This window comes from Rhinatrema bivittatum, chromosome 4, assembly GCF_901001135.1.
Source record: "Rhinatrema bivittatum chromosome 4, aRhiBiv1.1, whole genome shotgun sequence".
NCBI classification, from domain to species: Eukaryota; Metazoa; Chordata; class Amphibia; order Gymnophiona; family Rhinatrematidae; genus Rhinatrema; species Rhinatrema bivittatum.
Genome location: NC_042618.1, coordinates 413,789,539 through 413,808,497, shown reverse-complemented (window position 1 = coordinate 413,808,497; position 18,959 = coordinate 413,789,539). Strand labels below are relative to the sequence as shown.

The 18,959-nt window shown below is 39.7% G+C and overlaps 2 protein-coding genes across 3 annotated transcripts in view; one reads left to right on the top strand and one right to left on the bottom strand.

Annotated features, from left to right (window-relative positions):
• Positions 1-3: 3 nt before the first annotated feature.
• Positions 4-18,959, top strand: part of P4HTM (prolyl 4-hydroxylase, transmembrane) — a 104,492-nt gene continuing 85,536 nt past the window's right edge. For both annotated transcript variants that reach the window (XM_029601267.1, XM_029601268.1), the window contains exons 1-3: positions 4-437; positions 913-994; positions 12,855-13,045. In XM_029601267.1, coding sequence (XP_029457127.1) covers positions 36-437; positions 913-994; positions 12,855-13,045 — 675 coding nt within the window. In that variant the 5' untranslated portion in view covers positions 4-35. The remainder of the gene's footprint in view (positions 438-912; positions 995-12,854; positions 13,046-18,959) is intronic.
• Positions 5,410-11,160, bottom strand: LOC115091210 (secreted frizzled-related protein 5-like). Its single transcript, XM_029601274.1, has 4 exons — positions 10,967-11,160; positions 7,457-7,626; positions 6,454-6,540; positions 5,410-6,187 (listed from the first exon to the last, which is right to left on the bottom strand). The coding sequence occupies exons 1-4, from the start codon at positions 11,143-11,145 to the stop codon at positions 5,871-5,873; spliced, it is 753 nt and encodes a 250-aa protein (XP_029457134.1). The 5' UTR covers positions 11,146-11,160; the 3' UTR covers positions 5,410-5,870.

Here is an 18,959-nt window from a genome sequence, read left to right as displayed (position 1 = left end):
GCCGCTGGCTCCGCGCTTGTCCCTCCGGCGGAGACATGGCTACCTCCCGGTTGGTGGCTGAAGACGAAGAGGAGGAGGAGGAGCTGCAGCGGAGGCCGCGTCCGCCGGGGTCGAGATGCACGGTGGACGAGCCGGCGCTGGTGATGGGCGGCAGAGACCGTCTGGGCCTGCAGAAGAACACCATATGCTCGCGCTCGTACTTCGTGGTTGTCATGGTGTTCGTGCACGTTTACATCCTCAATGTCATTGCGCTACTCCTCTACGTCTACTACAGCAACAGCAACCACCACGGCGACGGTGGAAGCAGCGGCAGCACTGGCGCGGGAGACACCGCCTTACCGGGTTCACCTGCCCCGGCTCCCTCGGCGCCAGAGCAGAGATCGCGGCTGGATGGGGCGGCGCCTTACGTGCACCTGCCTCGGCTAGAAGGCATCAAGGCAAGGACAGGGCCACGTCTCTCATTATTGTCATGCATCTCCCTGATAGCACCGAATAATGCTAAAGCCCAGGCTTCAATGCATGCACTATGGATCAGTGCTGCTCAGCTCAAGTGCACGCTCCGTAAGTCTCCAGTACTTTCAGGACACGATAGTTTGTTGTCTCCTGCAAAATATCCTGAAAAGCGCAGCACTGAAAGCTTCTGGAGAGTAGCATTTATATAGCATGCTTGCAATATAGCGATATTAGTGTAATCTGGTAACTCAGTTTAATGAAAAATAATTTTAGGACCAATGGCTTTTTGGCCCTTCCTCTATGGACCGCCTGTGACAATAATCACATTTAAAATTATATAATTTTAGTTGTCATAAATTACCCCATGTGCACCCTTTCATGTTCTTTGATGCAGTGATTCTTATATTGAGCTTTCTTGAAATACCGCAGAAGAATAATTTGTACATATTTTATATTTAGGTTGGGTACAAACAGAAGATGGATCTTGTTCCCAACAAAGTACATTACATGAAAACTCTCAGCTTGAAACCTCTCCTGTTTGGTAAGAGATCCAGGTTGTTACTGAGAATGATACAGTTGATATTTAAAGTGAAAAGGAATATCACGGATGTTAATTGTCAACTATTAATGCTGACATCAATATTTTTCTGTTTTATTTTTGTTTTGGAAAAACCAATGAAAATTGAATATCATTGCCCTTTTTATATGAGTTTCCTAGAGAGTCTCTCTTGTAATATCCATTTTTGGATTTTATACAAAAGTCATGAAGTTAACATGTTTATTACTGTAGATATCTTTTGCCCCAAAAGCTAAATGACCAATTTATTTAATTTGTTTTTTATTAAAAATGTTTCACTTTTTATTTTATATACAAATTTGCTTTTTTGGAATGCTCTCCAATTCTCTTTTTTCCACAGCATACTATTGAGATGTTATTAAAAATCTTTAAAAAAAAAGCTTGCCCTTTTTGACACATTGTTCTAAAATCAATATTTATGGGCCAGTGTGGTGGGTTAGTGCTGCTCGCTGCCATGTAGGAAACTTGGTTTTGGTTCTCAAGCTAAGCTTCTGTTCGCCTGGGTTGCTGCAGAGGCCAGGCATACAGTTCCTGAGGAAGGAGTCTCAGCTAGTACTTAATGGTAACACGAAGAGGTCTACATTTGCTAATGTGTGTAGGGAGTTGCAGTTTGTGACCCCTGGCTGAGGATTTTAGTTATGTTAGGACATGTTATGTTATGACCCGTTTTACTGTTAATTGCCACCTCTGTTCTTTGTATCACCCTGAGCGAACGTTTTAGTTGCATTGTATACCGATGTGATATGTATATTTTACAGGAACGTCGGTATAGAAAAGCTAAAAAATAAATAAATTTCACTTTTCAGCACTTCAGAACAGATTACATTCAAGTACTTTAGGTATTTCCCTGTCCCCAGAGGGCTCACAATCTATGTCATCGCAATGACTGTACTAAGAGGGGATATTCCATCATCCCCCATCCCCCCCCGGACAGGAAATTTTGAATGAAAGCTCACGGCAATGTAGCCCAATAGGTGTTGGTTCTGATTCAGCTGGAAGCACAAAGAAGCAGCTGGGCCAAAAAACAAAATAAATATGGTATTTGACAAATTCTGCTCTTTGCAATTATACCAGAACTATCTGGAATGATTTTAACTAAAGGAACCCTTGATTTATACTATATGGTAAAGAAGCTGGCATAAACAAGGACATTTTTACGATATTTGAAGTATTTTGAAACAGGCCAATTTCTTTATCGCCCCTAATATGAACCAGTAAAAGGGAATTACTAATGTTCATAAAAACTGCTTCACTTACTTTATAATAAAAGATCTTTACCTTTGAGATTTTTTTGGGTAAATACAAACTCCAGTCATTGGTTTTGAAATACATAACATCAGTAATAATTTAGAAATTAACTTAAGCAATTATGCATACACTGCCAGTGGCGAATGAGAACCTAAAAAAAACTATTGTCATGAACAAGTCTATAAATAGTCTATAAATATTCTGCAAAGAATGTAGTCAGCGACAGTGGATGTGTGTGTGCTGATGCAGTAGGAGCTTTTAGTAAGGATTTTGTCACTTTGCTTACTCTCTATCTCTTTTTACTCTCTTTACCGTGAGTATCTCCAAATGTTTCTTGCAACCTGCTGAGTAATTGTTGATAATAAAGAACATTCCTCATAAAGTGACAACCAAGTTAAACAGAACTTCTGGTTGAAGATCATTTGCACTGATTCTAGTGAAAACCTGGCTTCATAGTTGCAAAGTATCACTCTAGTAACACTGATTAAGGTATAGCACTTTAATCGGTGCCTTCCTATCAGTGCTTGTTCTAGCAGACAGGAATATACTAGTACTTCTGATGTGAAGTCATTAAGTAGCCTGTTTTTGTTATCTTATTAGACAGAACCCAGGGTATGATATTGATTATAAGGAAACTGTGAGGTAATTAATCCAATCAGAAAATAATGGATTGTCATTTTAATATATTAGTTCAAAATAATAATATTTTTCACACTAGCATTTTATATCTAAACTTAAAGCCATTCAAAAACTGGACAGTGACCAGAGCTGTGAAGTAAGAGGATTTCTACTTTCTTAAATGCTGTTGCCAATTAAAAAGTTACTGTTTTGAGTGGTGCATATTTAGTGATAATGCAGAGGTCAGGATGCTTACAATTTCATACAACACTGCAGAAATCTATGAGCCAGTAACTAGAAAAACTTCTAAGGAGACATTTGCAAACAATCTAATATTGTGGTATGATATAGAAAATAGAAATATTTTTAGTTCAGAACTTGATCATGTGAAAATATTAAAGCAAATGAAGTTATTTCCTCCAAAATATGCACATTTTAATAATTATGCAGTAAAATTCACAATTATGTTCTGGGAGTTTCTGGTATATTTGAAATTAAACGAATATTGTGAGGTGGGGGTTTTTTTCAGAAAGAATAATGCATATTTTTTAACATGGCTTCCTAGTTTCTCCATGTTACCATGTATTTCCTTGAATGCAAGAGAGAAATATAGCAAAGTGCCAATGATTTGTGTTCTGGTACTTTTGTCCCTGATAGAAAGAGCATTATGGCACCAAATGAAAAGATGCTAGTCTGTAATAGCAAAGATGCCACATGCTGGTGGCATCTTATAGAACAGCAGATATATTGAGGCATATATTTTTGAGAACAACAACTTGTGAGAACTTGTCCTCAAAAAGCTTATGCCTTAATGAACCTGTTAGTCTCTAATATGCCACCAGCTTCTGTGCTGTTTTAAATAAGGTTGTGGTTGAAGTCAAAATAACACCCTAAGTTTATGACTTCAAAGGGACAGTTTTATATGCATAATACAAAGTGAGGATGAATTCTGATTCTCTCTCTCTCTACCATATCTTGGCCTATGTTTTGCTAAAATCATATGGTAGAGGACTAAGGGGGGAAACAAAAATCCTAACTGATTTAGTCTGTATGGTTGCGATAAGAACATAAGAACTGCCATACTGGGTCAGACCAAGGGTCCTTCAAGCCCAGTATCCTGCTTTCCACAGTGGCCATTCTGGGTCACATGTACCTGGCAGGATTCCAAATAGTAGATAGATTCCATGCTCAGGGTTAAACAGTAGCATTCCCCAAGTCTACCTAATTAATAATGGTTTATAGACATTTTCTCCAGAAACTTGTCCAAACGTTTTCTAAACCCAGTTACACTAACTGCCTTTACCAAAAAATTTGGCAATGAATTCCAGAATTTAATTGGGCGTTGAGTGAAAAATATTTTCGCTATTTGTTTTACATGTACTACTTATACATTACATTTCTCATTAGAGAGTAGAATATTATTTGTTGATCTTGATATTATGTTGATATCACCATTTCTCAACAGTTCGGTACATGATACACAGACATGGGTGGAGAGGGATAAAGTGTTTGGTTTTCAGTAGGATGTTGATGTTTTCATGTTATTGTGCATCTGTTATATTTACCTGGTATATTTAATGTACCTTTGGCCTGGATTCATTGTTCTATGTAATTAGCAATTAGCATTTAGCTTTCTATGTTATCAGCGTTCTATTAGCATTTTATGTTCCATGTAATTAGCATGCTCTCATGCTTATGTTCAGTTTCAATGTAAACCGAGACGATATGCAATATCTTGTATGAATCCCGGTATATAAAAATGTTAAATAAATAAATAAATAAATTCTATCGCAGAATGGGGAATCCAGCGAAAACGGGGGGGGCGGGCCTGCAAAAACCTGCAGCCTTCCTGCGGTGTTTTCGCTGCTGGCTTTCGCACCCAATAGCACCACCGTGAAAGGTGGTGCTAATGGGCATGCTACTGGTGACGATAAGGTTACTAACCTTATCGCTGCCAGCGAAGATATTGCCGAGTCCACCCCCTCGCCGCCCCGACTCCTCCCCCTCGCTGCCCCGACTCTGCCTCCAGCATGCTATCGCACACGAAAAGGGACTTTTCGCATGCAATAGAGGCTTATCACATGCGATAAGCCTTTGAAAATGACCCCCTTTGTTTGTTGATATTGAATAATAAAAAGATTTGTACATACCGTAAATGTGCTACTTAGTATCTTCATGGAGTGTCCCCATCTTTTATTTTTTGAAAGCATAAATTACTGATTCATATCTACCCAGCTGGGATATATAGTTTGTTAAAGCAGTGTAGATAGACAGAGCTGTCATCTACTATATTCTTATGAATCATAAGCTGAGGACAGACCCTTCATGACATTTGGACTGAGATTAAGAACCTGTATAATAGGGTGGGGGGTTTGGTTAGTGCCCTGCCACCCAAATCATTCAGAACCGTAATCTAACCAGGAGGTTAAAAAAAGTTGTTAGAATTACTAGTTTTTTAAATTTACTTTGTAATGCTACTTGATTTAGCAAAACTCTATACTTTAATATTCATTGTGGTCAGTTACAATGATTAACGTACAAAATGACTTATCATTTAGTATACACAATGTACATTTATTACAGAATTGAAATATCAGCTGCTCAGTTTTCTCTGTAGCTGTTTCATTCCTATTTGCGAGTTGAAATAAATGTTATTGGAACTAGATTTGTTGTAAACTGATCTCTTTTGCATGCAGATCTTTCAAATATTTTCCACGCCTCTTCCCAGAAATTTGTCCTGCGTATGGTGAGCACTGCAAGAACATGGAGTTGTAAAATAAAATATAGTCTACCTTATGTTACTGTACTGTATATAGCTTATTCTGAATTTACTGCAGATTGCATCAGTAAGTCAGTAATCACTCCATTTTGTAGAGAAGACTATAGCACAAAAATAATAATTGGAAAATCACAGCTAGCTAGCTGAATATGAGAGAAACACATATTTAAAACAAATTCTCTTATATGTAAACATTTATGCTCGGCACCTATGGTGTTTCCATTTCCTTAAAGCGAGCTGCAAGTTCTTGTGTTTCTTATGCCAGGAGTAGGCTTTATTTGCCACCACTTTGTCACTTTGAACTTCCCCACTGATGACATAGTATCCTGAACGGGTGCCTCGCATGATGTTGTGAACGCAGGTGGCATCAAGGTCAAGCCACTGCTGGAGTCTTGGGAGGATGTCAGCCTTGAGCAGGGGACCATGCTTCACCACCTCCACCCTGGGGTCCAAGTCAAACTCAAAGATTGTGGTGGAGGTTATGTTCTTCTTGGAAATTTTAATTTTTACAGCTGTGAGAAGCAGATATATATTTATTTATACCTTATTAACGTGCATGAATCCTGTCCTCTTGAAAGATTTTTGATTGGGATTTTAGCTTATTTATTAAAGGCCTTTCTTCAAACCCAACAAGAATTATTGCAGTGTATGTTTTACTGTTAGAATTTTAGTCTTGAGCATAGTAAAGATTTGTACAGTTGATAATTAAATCAACTTTTTAATGATTTTTACATTTTAGTTAAATAAAGTGCTTGTGAATATTTGGACTTATACTTACTGAAATCATTGACACAGAAGGTATTCAGGATCTCCTTTGTTGAACTGGCTTCTTCCAACTCACAATCCCTGCAGCTTGCTCTGGGCACTGCTGTAACATAGAGCAGAGTTATAACAATTCTACAGCCAGGAGACCTTCACTTCCCCTGTAAGTTATCTTTTGAAAAATATCTTGGAAGCTGCATAACCTTTGGACAAGGGAGCAGAAGTATCTTGCCCAGACTTTACACCACCCTCAGTCATTAACCAACAGCACAACATAGCATGGCAACAATGTGCCTGTACTTCAGTCATTGCTGAAAATCTTTGTGCTAAATGTGGTACTCAGAGGGGAAAAACACTATTATCCTGTTCTTGCTTTTCACACCTTGATTTTGATCTTATTCTGTGTTGTACATATGCATTTTTCCGTTGATAAGCAGGCTGAATTAGCCATTGCATGTGGGGGATGTTGTCTGGTGGCACCGAATAGACTCATCTTTCCAAGCCGTAGAGCTTTGAGCTCTACTGAGAATATGCAGGAGTTCCCACATGGGCGTTTCCTCATTATACATATGCATTTATCAGTAATTTAATATGGCAGAATTTTACGGGGCCAGTGAGCTAGTGTTTCACTAACATCACTTGTTCATTAGCTCTTTTAGCAACCCAGGGCTATAAAAATTGGAACTTTTTACATTTAATTAAAAGATCAGCTAAAATGTAGCATTACAGTTATTGTAGATAATCAAAATTCTTAACTTCTGTGCAGGGTGTGACCTCAATCTTCCTCTTTCCTTAATACATGTTAGCCAAATGTCTTTCTATGGTACCTATTCTAGCTTGACCAAAACACAGTTTATTGACCCCAGTCCCTGTTATTGAAGAAGAGCTCTTTACTTCCATGCAATGATCATAATGTGATAACATTTCTGTTAAATTGGAGGAGCACACTTAATGACACACAGAAGAAAATGGGCTCCTTCATTTTCCACCAAACAATACAAGTCAGACAAATGGCTTACTTCTGCGACTTGTGCTTGTGCCATTTGTAATGGATGAGATGCACATGCTATGATCAACTGGGAATTTGTTGCAGTTCAGGATCTCTGGCCATGGGTATCCATAACAGGCCATTATTGGGGCACAGCTGTTTCTCACCACCTCACAGAGGCTACGGCAGGGGTAGATAAACCTAGCAGTAGAAACAGGACTTATTGAATCCAAATAATGTCAGCAAAGGCACTAGTAAAGAAATGAACTTCAGCTTTAGCAGGAACAGTTCTCCACATCAGGTAAACTGATGCAATAATGACAAAATGATCCCACTTGTAAGACTTTCAGCCATAGCTTTTCTAGTTATTCCCACTTTATCATCTCACGTACTGCTCCATAAAAATTAACAGCCGAATTTTAAATTGGCCATGCGTGTAAAAATCTCCACTTTCGCGTGTGGTCGGGCTCTGCGCACACCTCGCACATTTTCAAAAGGGCCCCCTAAGGCTGCCGGCTGTCTTGGACGGCCTCCATCCCGCCCCGCCCCCTGACCCGCCCCTTTCTCAGGGCCCGGCACTTGTGCACGTATCGCCACTTACGTGCGTGACCGGGCCCTTTTGAAAATGTGCACGGCATGCACAGGGCCTGGCCATGCACAAAAGTGACGATTTTTACACGCATGGCCAGTTTTAAAATTCGGCCGTAATTGTTCATCTCAGACATTATTCTTCCTGATCATGACATCAGACATTTACCAGCCTGTTTGATGATGTATTCAGAAGAATGAATGAGGTTTGAAATGAACTGTGGGAATATCTGTATAACAGATACACACACAAGGAATAGCTGAAGGCCTAACACATTACAGCCACTCTGTACTTATAAGTGTTAGTGCTTCCATGTTAAATTTTACATCAAGTGGTGATTACCCTATAAATTTCAGGATTTTGTTGGAAAATCATGCCTGTAGTGTTTGCTGAGCTGTCTGTGTTCTGTAGATATGGGGAAGAGGGAAATATATGATCTTTTGTTTAATAATCAACTTTCATTGAATGGTATATGAGAGTGAAGTCATGTAACCTAGAACTCACAAGTTAGTATGATCTAAGTATTTTAATTCTACAAAGGGATTTTAGCCACATTGGATGCTTTAATGAAATACAGGTGCTCATATCAGTATATGTAGATAATAAACAGGACCTGAGATACTAAGCTTTTTATCCTAAAGACACAGGCCTATGTACTAAAGGTTTTCTCCCATCTTGTGTCTATGAGGGAAATGCTGAGTACATAGTTCCCAGAATGGGGTTTAGGGGGGTGGTGTTACAGAAACACTCTGATGTATTCATAGTAAAACTGAGGAGTAGGTACAAATCTACTTCTCTAGTTATACCATACTTTTCATCCATTGTAATGACTACAAATCTTTAGTGAAGTCAATTTATTTATCGTGTTTTGTATACCGTCATTCGGTTTCACCATCATAACGGTTTACAGAATTGTATAAACATCATCACAGCATCTTATCATGTGGTGTAAGATGATTACATATAAAGTTATCAATTGTGAGGTTCATTATATACAGTAAAGATCTTACATTCAGCAAGGATATTACATATATACTGATGTTACATATAGGCTTGGGTTAATAAGTGGGGGATAGGGGAAGGTGTATAGGCTGGGTGAGATATACATTTGGATCTGTAGCAGCAGGGGGTTTAACAATTCCAAGTTTCTTTCTGATGATGTAATATATACTATGAGGTCAGTTGGGGAATCATTATTAAGAGTTCTTTGGTGGATCTAGGGATGTAGTATTTTTCTTGTTTTATTTATTTGCAGCTTTTATATACCGACATTCGTTTAGTAACATCACATCGGTTTACAATTAACATAACGACTAGCAACAGTGCTTTACAATTGAACAATTGAACTAGATAGAATAGTAACAAAACAAAAACAAAGGCTAATTACAAGTAAGGAACAGTTGAAGGATTTGGAAGGTCCATGCTAGTTAAGTCAGTGATTAAATAGCAGAGCAAATCACATTTAAGTAAAGTGATATATAATACAGGTTGCAAAAAGTTGTAATGAATGGTTCTACTATGAAAACATAAACATAGAAACATAGAAATGACGGCAGAAGACCAAACGGCCCATCCAGTCTGCCCAGCAAGCTTTCACACTTTCTTTTTCCTCATATTTATCTGTTACTCTTGGCCCTTAGTAACCTTTTGGTTCTATTTCCCTTCCACCCCCACCATTAATGTAGAGAGCAGTGTTGGAACTTCAGAATGTTTCTGTAACACCACCCGCCTAACCCCCCCCCCCCTCCACCTTTTGACACCCACCCTGATTCAAGCACCCCTCTACAGTGGTACATATATATTTAGAATGTCAGACTGCCTCTATACAGAGGCTCGCTCGCTCTCTCTGTGTTTTCAATATCTACCCCAAGTAGATTAGAGAGGTAGGAAAAGCAGAATCTAGAGCACTTGAAAGAAATTTGAACAAGGTAGACAAATGTGATTTTTCAGTCTAAACTTTAGCTTTGGACCGATTTTAAAAGAAGATCATGTCCTTAAAGTAATCTTCTTATGCTAGGGAGCCCAATTTGACTTTTGAAATTAAAAAAGGATCACTTTAACAGCTTCCAAAATTGTTCAGTATGAATCTTTTTTTCAATTCTGTATCTGTTGTACCATTCATTTTATTTGCATCCCACTGCCTAAAGCATTTAAGCATCTCCTTTGGTTTCATACTAATGCCAATGAGTTGTAAATATGGTTACTAATGGAACTGAGAAACATTTAGAAAAAAGTAAAGTTTAAAAAACGTTTGTAGGCTACTGAGGTACCCATGGCAGCTCTCTTCATGCACAGGAAAAGGGATTCCTTTTCCATTAATTCCATGATTTAAGCTTTCTGTATGCAGTTTTATTACTAGGTGAGTGACATTAAAAAGAGAAGAAGAAATATTATTGATTTGGGGCCTGATTCATCAAGTGCCAACCCCCCCCCCCCCAAAAAAAAATGTAGTCTATACATTTTTAAATGTAATTAAAATAAAATTAAGGTATTTTCTCATAGACACAGAATGGGAGTAAAACTTGAGTTGGCCCCTTAGTGATGCACATAATGGAAGGAGACATTATTGTGTGATAAGGCAGAAGTTAGGTAGCTTGAAAGTGCAAGGATCCCAGAACTATTGTATAAATGTGTAAAATGCTGGAATAGAAGGGTCATAGAATATTGACTTCAGGAAAAAGAGGATAGATTTTATTGTTCATACAGTGCAAAAAATGCAGGTTTATAATTAGCACAATGAAAATTTTCCCAAGTAAAAGACAAAGCAAAAAAGTAAGACAGACAGAAGGGAATGAGTATGTTTTGTTGATGAAACCTTTAAATTACTGGAATGATAACATTGGATATTTGTAAATTCATAGGAGAAACACTTTTTACAAGTTAGGAAAATACATTATTCTTCCTTTTCAAAACAGTAGATAGTTGAAATATCTTTTTTTTAAAGTAACTTACCTGTCTAAACAGATTGGTGCAAAAAGTGAACAGAGGAAGATCCTTGCATTAGGATGACACTCTCTAGCTAACAGAGGAAGCCAGCTAGAAGACTGCTGGATCACCTCAGCCATTGTTTCATGCTCCAGCAGGTTGGGGATCCTCATCTCTGAATAGCCAATGTCATAACATAGAGCCATGCCCCTTGGGATCAGCATGCACCTTGAAGAACTAACCAAGAAGTCCACAGAAACTCCCTGGGAGCCCAGGGGGAATAGCCAGAGCAAGAGAAACACTAGGCTTTTGCTGCTGGCATATCGGTCGTGCACTGAAAACATTTTCTGTTCCGATTCCCTAACAGAAGAATTGTTCAAATGCCAGTTGAGATTCCTTCTTCTCAACTGAGAACAGAAGTGAGCTTTTCCTGGCTCTGAGATGATTTTTATAGTGTGGAAGCCACCTCTATTAATCACTTCTCATTAAGGAACTGCCTTCTGGATGCTCTAGTGGCAAAGACAATACCTCAGTTTGAGTTTGTTAATGGACCTGATTAGACTTTTCGGGGGGGGGGGGGGGGGCTCTTATAATAAGGGGGCAGAGTTTGAAAGTTTCCTCTCTCCTAACCTCCACAGTGTCCTGGTTTGTTTTGGGTTTGTTGGGTTTTTTTTTTAGATCTCTGTTGGATGCTATTAGTTGGGTCCAGTCTTCTTACCTGCCCTGAGATTAGTAATTATCTCATAAATGCAAATATTTTCCTCCCTTTTTTTCTTTTGTGAAAAACAATCATGGGTTGACCAAGGTCAATTAAGAACTATTTGTATAGTATACTGCAGTCTTGAACAGGGAGGGATCACCTCCATTCACAAGCTGAGCCTACCAGGCAGCTTTTCATAGAGGAAACTTCATTTGCAGGTTTCTTGAGGATGCTGTTTGCTTACCGGATTAGCAGCACTTAATCTGTAAGCTTTTCATTTTCCAAATGTACTATATTGTTTTGGGTGTGTGACTTTTGTGTGTGCATATGGGCTACCTCTTAAAGATTTCTAATTCTTAATCATTACGAGTATTTAATTCCATTGTGAAATGCGACTCTTCTGGTTTAAAAGGGTTTCCAGGTTCACACAATTTATTGTGAATTATTTAAATCAAGATTTGATAATGCATACCATTATTTGTTTTGTTAATTATGGCATAATTCAGTAAGTTTATGCTTTTTATTCTAAAGATCATTCACTAAAAACTGAAACATGGATGTTCAGTTTATGAAGTACTCAAAAACAATTTTATGAAAAAGTTTTAAAAGGACATTTTACAAAAATGCACCCAACATAATTGATTAAAGGACCTTCGTTTTAAGGGCAATACCATCGCAAAGCTTCAAATGGCAAGGAAATCATTGCCTAGCAATGGCTTGGCGCGCGCCGGCTGCCCAAAATCGACAGCCTTGCGCGCGCCGATCCAGGATTTTAGAAGATATGCGCGGCTACGCGCGTATCTTATAAAATCCAGCGTACTTTTGTTTGCGCCTGGTGCGCAAACAAAAGTACGCAAACGCGCTTTTTTAAAAAATCTACCCCTAAGTGTAGAAATCCTGCAGAAACTGTCAGTAAATACTGTGAATTTAACTAGATGTCTTATGCACACATTTGGTAAAGTTTAAGAACCATATAAAAACTTTTCTATAGGAGTGCATAGGCACAATGGACTTCCAACATTTTATTTTTTTCCCTTAAAATAAAACTAGCTGAAACCCACAAAACACTTGCGATGCAATTGGTATCTGTAAATGGCTTTAGGAAATTGCCCTGTCCAAGTCAGATGTTTTCATTTTGCAGGGCTAAATTTATAAAACAAATATCTTTCACTTTGTTATTATTTTAATGTTATATTTCATGTTATTTGCCTGTAGAAATTCCCAATTTCTTGACAGAAGAGGAGTGTAAGTTACTTATTCATCTGGCCCAGCTGAAGGGCTTGCAGAAGAGCCAGATTCTTCCCACTGAGGAATATGAGGAAGCCATGGAAAAAATTGAGATTAGCCAGGTAGACATCTTTAATCTGCTGGATCACAACCAGGATGGGCAGCTACAACTGAAGGAGGTATGATGCCAAAGACCTGGGCCAGGTGACATTGAAATAGACACTTGAAAAAAAAATCAGGATAGGTCTTTGAATGTCACAGGATTAAGACCATAAAGTGGCATTTCTGTCAGGGCTGCTTTAACCACTTAAGGGGCCTGGGCAAACTTTTGTGGTTAGGTCCCCTTTTATTTCATCCACATTGACTGTATTCCTCCCTTTCCTCCCTGACACCAGCACTCTCCTCCTTCCCTCCTCACCTGTTAATCTGATGCTAGCAGCCCACTGCTGCAGCTTTCCTCCTCTGTGCTAACTGATGGAAGGGCAGCTGCATGCTATCACCTTTCCTTCCAACCCAAGTTGGCCAATGCAAGCACACCTCTACCTTCTTCCAACCTATGTAGGCCAACACAAGCACACATGTACCCTCTTTTCCCTTGTGGACTTATGTAAATGTGGTATGAGGCATGTTTCTCCTTTTTGCTCACATGGGCTGGTGTGAGCACAGTGTTAAGAGCCTTGTGCTATGGACAGGACCAGTGCAAGGGTATTCCATAGGTGTACCTTCAGCCTTGTGGCCCCAATTAATTTTCAGGCCCATGGGACCCCCTGAGATTTTAATAATTAACTTCAAATCATTATGAACCTACCAACACCCTTCCCAGAACAATCCTGTAAAACACATAGACATCACATTTTAAAATATTAAGCTGTTTGATTTATATACTGTATATATATAGTGAGCTTCCAGTTGTTCGAGCTGCATGTCATTGGGACTGTAACTGCAAACAGCAATCATTTTGCTATAAGCATTAACATGCGCTCTAAGGATTGAGGATGTTTATGTCATACTCCAAAGAATGCTGTGAGGTTTTCTCCGATACTTCTGTAGTCCATCATTAAGCTTGCAATTGAGATCATTCAATCATCTAATTGACAATGTGAACCTCTTAAGACTATAATCATTTTCATACCCGGTTTGAATTCTGTGCAGTCTTGATTTTTGAAAAATCCCCCAAGGAAGCCCGTATATGGGTGAAACAAAGGCCTTTGTTGGGACTTGGGACTTGGACCTGTAGTAAAACCTTTGAACAGGTTTGAAACTATTTCTAAAATAATAGTTCTTGCATTCAAATTAGACATTGAGCATTGACCTGCAATTAATTATCTATTTTGTACAGGGGAATTTTTTTTAACAAGTAATGTCTTGTAAAAGCATTTAAGGCAAAATTGTAAGAATGATCATAATGTAAAATTGCCTATGTAATATGCTAATTTTACAAGATAGCTGGGTATAAATTTTTTATGATTGTAAAATTATCTCAAAAGAGAACTCCCAATTTATATAAATATGTAAAACAAAAATGGGAGAATACCCATATATTTTCAAATTAATGTCCCAAGTGGTTATCACACATTTTTATTACAGATTACAAAAATATAAAACAATTATTGCAGTAAATACTGCTCACCAAAATATGTTAAAACTACATCTCAATCATACATATTCATCTTTCTCAATCATACACAATCAAAGAACAGACAATATATAAATACTTATAACAAAGATACAATATAAATATCACAGCTTATGTATAATGTACACATATCTTCCAACACGTTAAGGGAGAAAACCTCCCACCTTGAACACCTGTCAAAGAATTAAACAAATGAAAAAACACTAAAAGAACAGGAGATAGATTCTAGGCTGAAAAAAACCTCATTCATCTGCAAAATATGTGCAGAACAAACTAACACTACCTAGGTGCTATCAAGCTCGGGCGAGAGTACATTGTAGAAATCTCATCTTTGTGTACCTTTCTTCATTCCAAATCACATCAAATGTTCACTGATGTGTATTGTGCTGTTCGTACGTCTCATTGTGAATGTAAAACTGGCCCCAAAGACCACCACCAAAACCTCACTTCGAGTTATAGTTGACACTCCTACAGTGGTATAAATAGATGACTAATATGCGTGTCACCCCAGAGGTGCTCGCTCTCTCTCTTTCTCTCTCTCACCCGCACCCTCACCCTCACCCTGTTTCGGGCATATCACACAGCTTTATGCCAGTAAAAAAAGGTGTAGTTATTTCTGGAACTCCTATCCTTTGACTACATTTTCATAATTGGCATACGCATCGCGCGATGTGTAAAATAATGCCCTAATGCGCTTTGAAAAATGACCCAGTAAAGGAGCAAATGGACGCGAATGCAAAGGCCCTACTTCCCAGGAGGGTTCTGGACTGGTGAAGCAGGACTAATGGAAAGGAAATTAACAGGTAAGAAAAATTTCTCCTTCCATTTCGTCCTGTTACACTAGTCCATGCCAGTGGACCCAAAACCCCACTACTTAAGGAAGAAAGAACCAGAGAACCCCTGCTCCTCCTTGGCCAAGACATCCAAAAGGTAATGCTTCAAAACTGAATGCAAAGATGACCACACTGTCACTTTGCAAATGTCAGCTGGGGCAACCGCAACTGCTTCTGCCTATGAAGAAGACTGTGCCCGAGTAGAATGAGCATGGAGCAGCTCAGGAGCCTGCCAGCCCTTGAGCAAATAGGCTGATGAGATAGTGTCCTTAATTCATCTATTGAGACCTGGATTTGGTGAGATTTGGGGGGAGGGGGACACTGGGAAATTGAAGGTCAATGGGGTTAGTGAGGGCTCAGGGATTGGGAGGAGAGTGAGGACCTGGATTGGGTGAGGTTTGAGGAGAAGAATGGGGACTGAGTGAGGACTTGGAGACAATGGGATTGAGTAAGAGAATGGGGGTTAGTGAGAGCTGAAGTATTGGGTATGGATTGGAGAAGAGTGGGGACTCAAGACATTGAAAAGGGACTAAGAAGAGAATGGTGGGGAAGTTGGGACTATGGGATGGGGAAGACATCAGGGACTTAAGAGACTGAGTGGGGATTGGGAAGGTAATGGGGACTTGGACATTTGGAAGGAGGCTTTTGAGATAGGAATGTTAGTCTAGAAGACTATGAATGGAGGATTTGAGATGGGGCTGGGTTTGGGAGATGGGTATAAGAGATGGAGGCTTAAGTGCGGAGAGGAGTTGAGAGGTGGCATAAATGACCTGGGGTGAAAGACAGTGGAAAAGGATAAGAAGAGGGGGCTGGAGAGGGGTGAGAGGTATTGGAAAGGTATAGGTCTGTGAAGGGAGTGAGAGATGATGGAAATGGGGCTAGAAAGGAGATGAAAAGGATATAATAGGAGGTTAAGTAGGGGATAAAAGGTAGATGAAAGGGACTGGAGGCAGGGGAGGGAATTAGCAAAAGAGAATGAGCTGAGGCTGGTGAGAAGATGAAAGGTAGAAGAAAATAAATAAAGGCTGGGAAAAGGGTGAGTACACACTAAACCTGGGGACTAAGGAATAAGCGAAAGAACCGAGGAATAAGAGACTGGGGAAGGAGGGAGAAATGGGAGGGAATGGGAGGGTGGATGAGAAGGGGTGAAATAGGGAAATAAAAGTCTGGTATATAGGTGAGAGGTGAAAAGAGATATTAAGGATAATTAATTAGTGAATAAAGAGGTAAAGAAGAGAAAAATGGAAAAAAGAGACATGAAAGATCAAAGTTAGAGCAGGTGTTGAAGAAGAAGTGAAGAACACAGGAAGAGAGAAAAGAAATGGAAAATAAAAAGGAGATTGGAAAAAGAGTTAGCAGAAGGTAGAGGAAGGTGGGAGAGAAATTGGGTCCAATGCAATAAGAAAACTAAGATGCCCAGACAACAAAAGTATAAAAAAAGCATTTTATTTTGAATTTAATGTTTGGAATATATAAATTTTGGAATGTGCATCTCTGATATCTTTATATTTTGTTCAGTACAGGAGGAAGTGCATGTCTTTCTATTTTTCCAGTACATAACATAAGAACATAAGGCTTGCCATACTGGGTCAGACCAAGGGTCCATCAAGCCCAGTATCCTGTTTCCAACAGTGGCCCATCCAAGTCATAAGTACCAGGCAAGTACCCAAACATTAGATAAATCACAAGCTACTATTGCTTATTAATTACTATAATAGCAGTTTATGGATTTTTCTTCTAGGAACTTATTCAAACCTTTTTTAAACCCAGTTACACTAACTGTTGTAACTATATCCTCTGGCAATGAATTCCAGAGCTTAACTATGTGCTGAGTCCTCTATGTGTTGTCCTGCATGCAAAGATGACTTCTAGGGGTTACAAGTTTACTTTTTATCTACTTGGGAAAGCCACTGCTTATCCCTGGGAGTGAGCAACAAAGAACTGGAGCTACTCTTTAGGATTTCCTGCTGGGCTCACTGGATTTTTGGTCTGACTCAGCACGGTACATCTTATGGTCTTATGATTTGTACTACTTCAGCGTGCCTGATAGTGGAGAAAGTTTGTTTTGCTGTTTCTAAAGTGACACCAGAATTTAAATATTCATTTAAAGTTAAAATATAAAAGTATGAAGTAAAATTATGTGGTTTACAGGATTATTTTTGGAGGTGAGAGAGGTGGAAATCCATTACAAAAATTTTGATGAGGACCATATAGGTACGAGCCCTGAGTTTACATAGTTACTAGAATTGCTTCTGGGAGGACTTGTTCAGTTAAGAGGGTTGGTTTGTGGATAAATGTATAACTAGCACAGTCACACTTCTATTCCTAATTCCCACCCAAATTAACCTCAGGCCCTGCCAAAATATGGGTTCTGGCTACAGCACTGATGGCGATGCCAGTAGGTTTAATCTGTACCCTCTTGATGATGCTGAGGACCCACACGTCCTAGGTTACATTGGGCCACTGGATTATGTAAAACCGCAACCTCACTGCAACCTCCCCCCAACCAAAAGGTCCTCTGGCACAGGTACTGGCATTCTAGCTATTTTCTCTGCAGTCTAATCAAAGCCCCATCTTAGGTGCTGACTGGGTTGCCATCTAAGGCTTAGGCATCCTCGCTGCCTTGGATGAGCACGAGGGGTCTGCTCTGATTAAGACCAAAGGGGCAGAGGATAGCGCTTCCTCAGGTGGAAGTGCCTCCTAAGCCCTGTCCCTTGGATACCTCCTGGAGGAGGAGGCCAGGTCTGCACTGCCCGTGGAGAGCTGCTAGAGCGTTGCATAGTGATCATGGATCTGTGCGACTGCATCCATGACCCTGTCTCCAAGGAGTTTCTCTCCTGTACATGGTACATCAGAGAGTTTTTCGTGCACTTCTGAATGGAGATCTGAGGCTTGTAGCCAGGTGTGTATGCGTGCCCCTATCCTATGAGTCTTGATGTTGTTTCAAAAACAATGAAGGTCAAACAGACCACGTATTTTTCGCAATTGGTGTGATAAATCCTGCTTGTCGAATCTGGGAATATTTTGGACTAGATACACCGCGTCTGCCTTCCTATTGACAGGAGATACTAGGGGTTTCTCTCACCTTCTTATCTGTATCTCCTGAAGGATCTCATGAACTGGGACTGCCACGGTCTCCTTAGGAGGATCCACAAACTGGAGAATGTCCAGCATTTTGGTTTGGGACTCCTCTCGTTACAAAGTTAATGGAATGGTTTCTGTCATTTTCCTCACAAACAGGCCGATTCAGTAAAGTCTGCTCTCCCGGCGCGTGCACAGGCCACTCGCCTGTGCATGCGATGCAGTATTTAAATTAGGTCCGGCGGAGCGGGTCCTTTTGGCCCGGAGCGGCGGCTGTCAGCGGGTTTGACAGCCGATGCTCAATTTTGCCGGCATCGGTTCTCGAGCCCGCTGACAGCTACGGGCTCGGAAACCGGACGCCGGCAAAATTGAGCATCCAGTTTTCGACCCAACAGCCACCGGCTGACTTCAAATTTTTTTAAATTTTTAAATTTTTTACTTTTTTTACCCTTCGGGACCTCCGACTTAATATCGCCATGATATTAAGTCGGAGGGTGCACAGAAAAGCAGTTTTTACTGCTTTTCTGTGCACTTTCCTAGTGC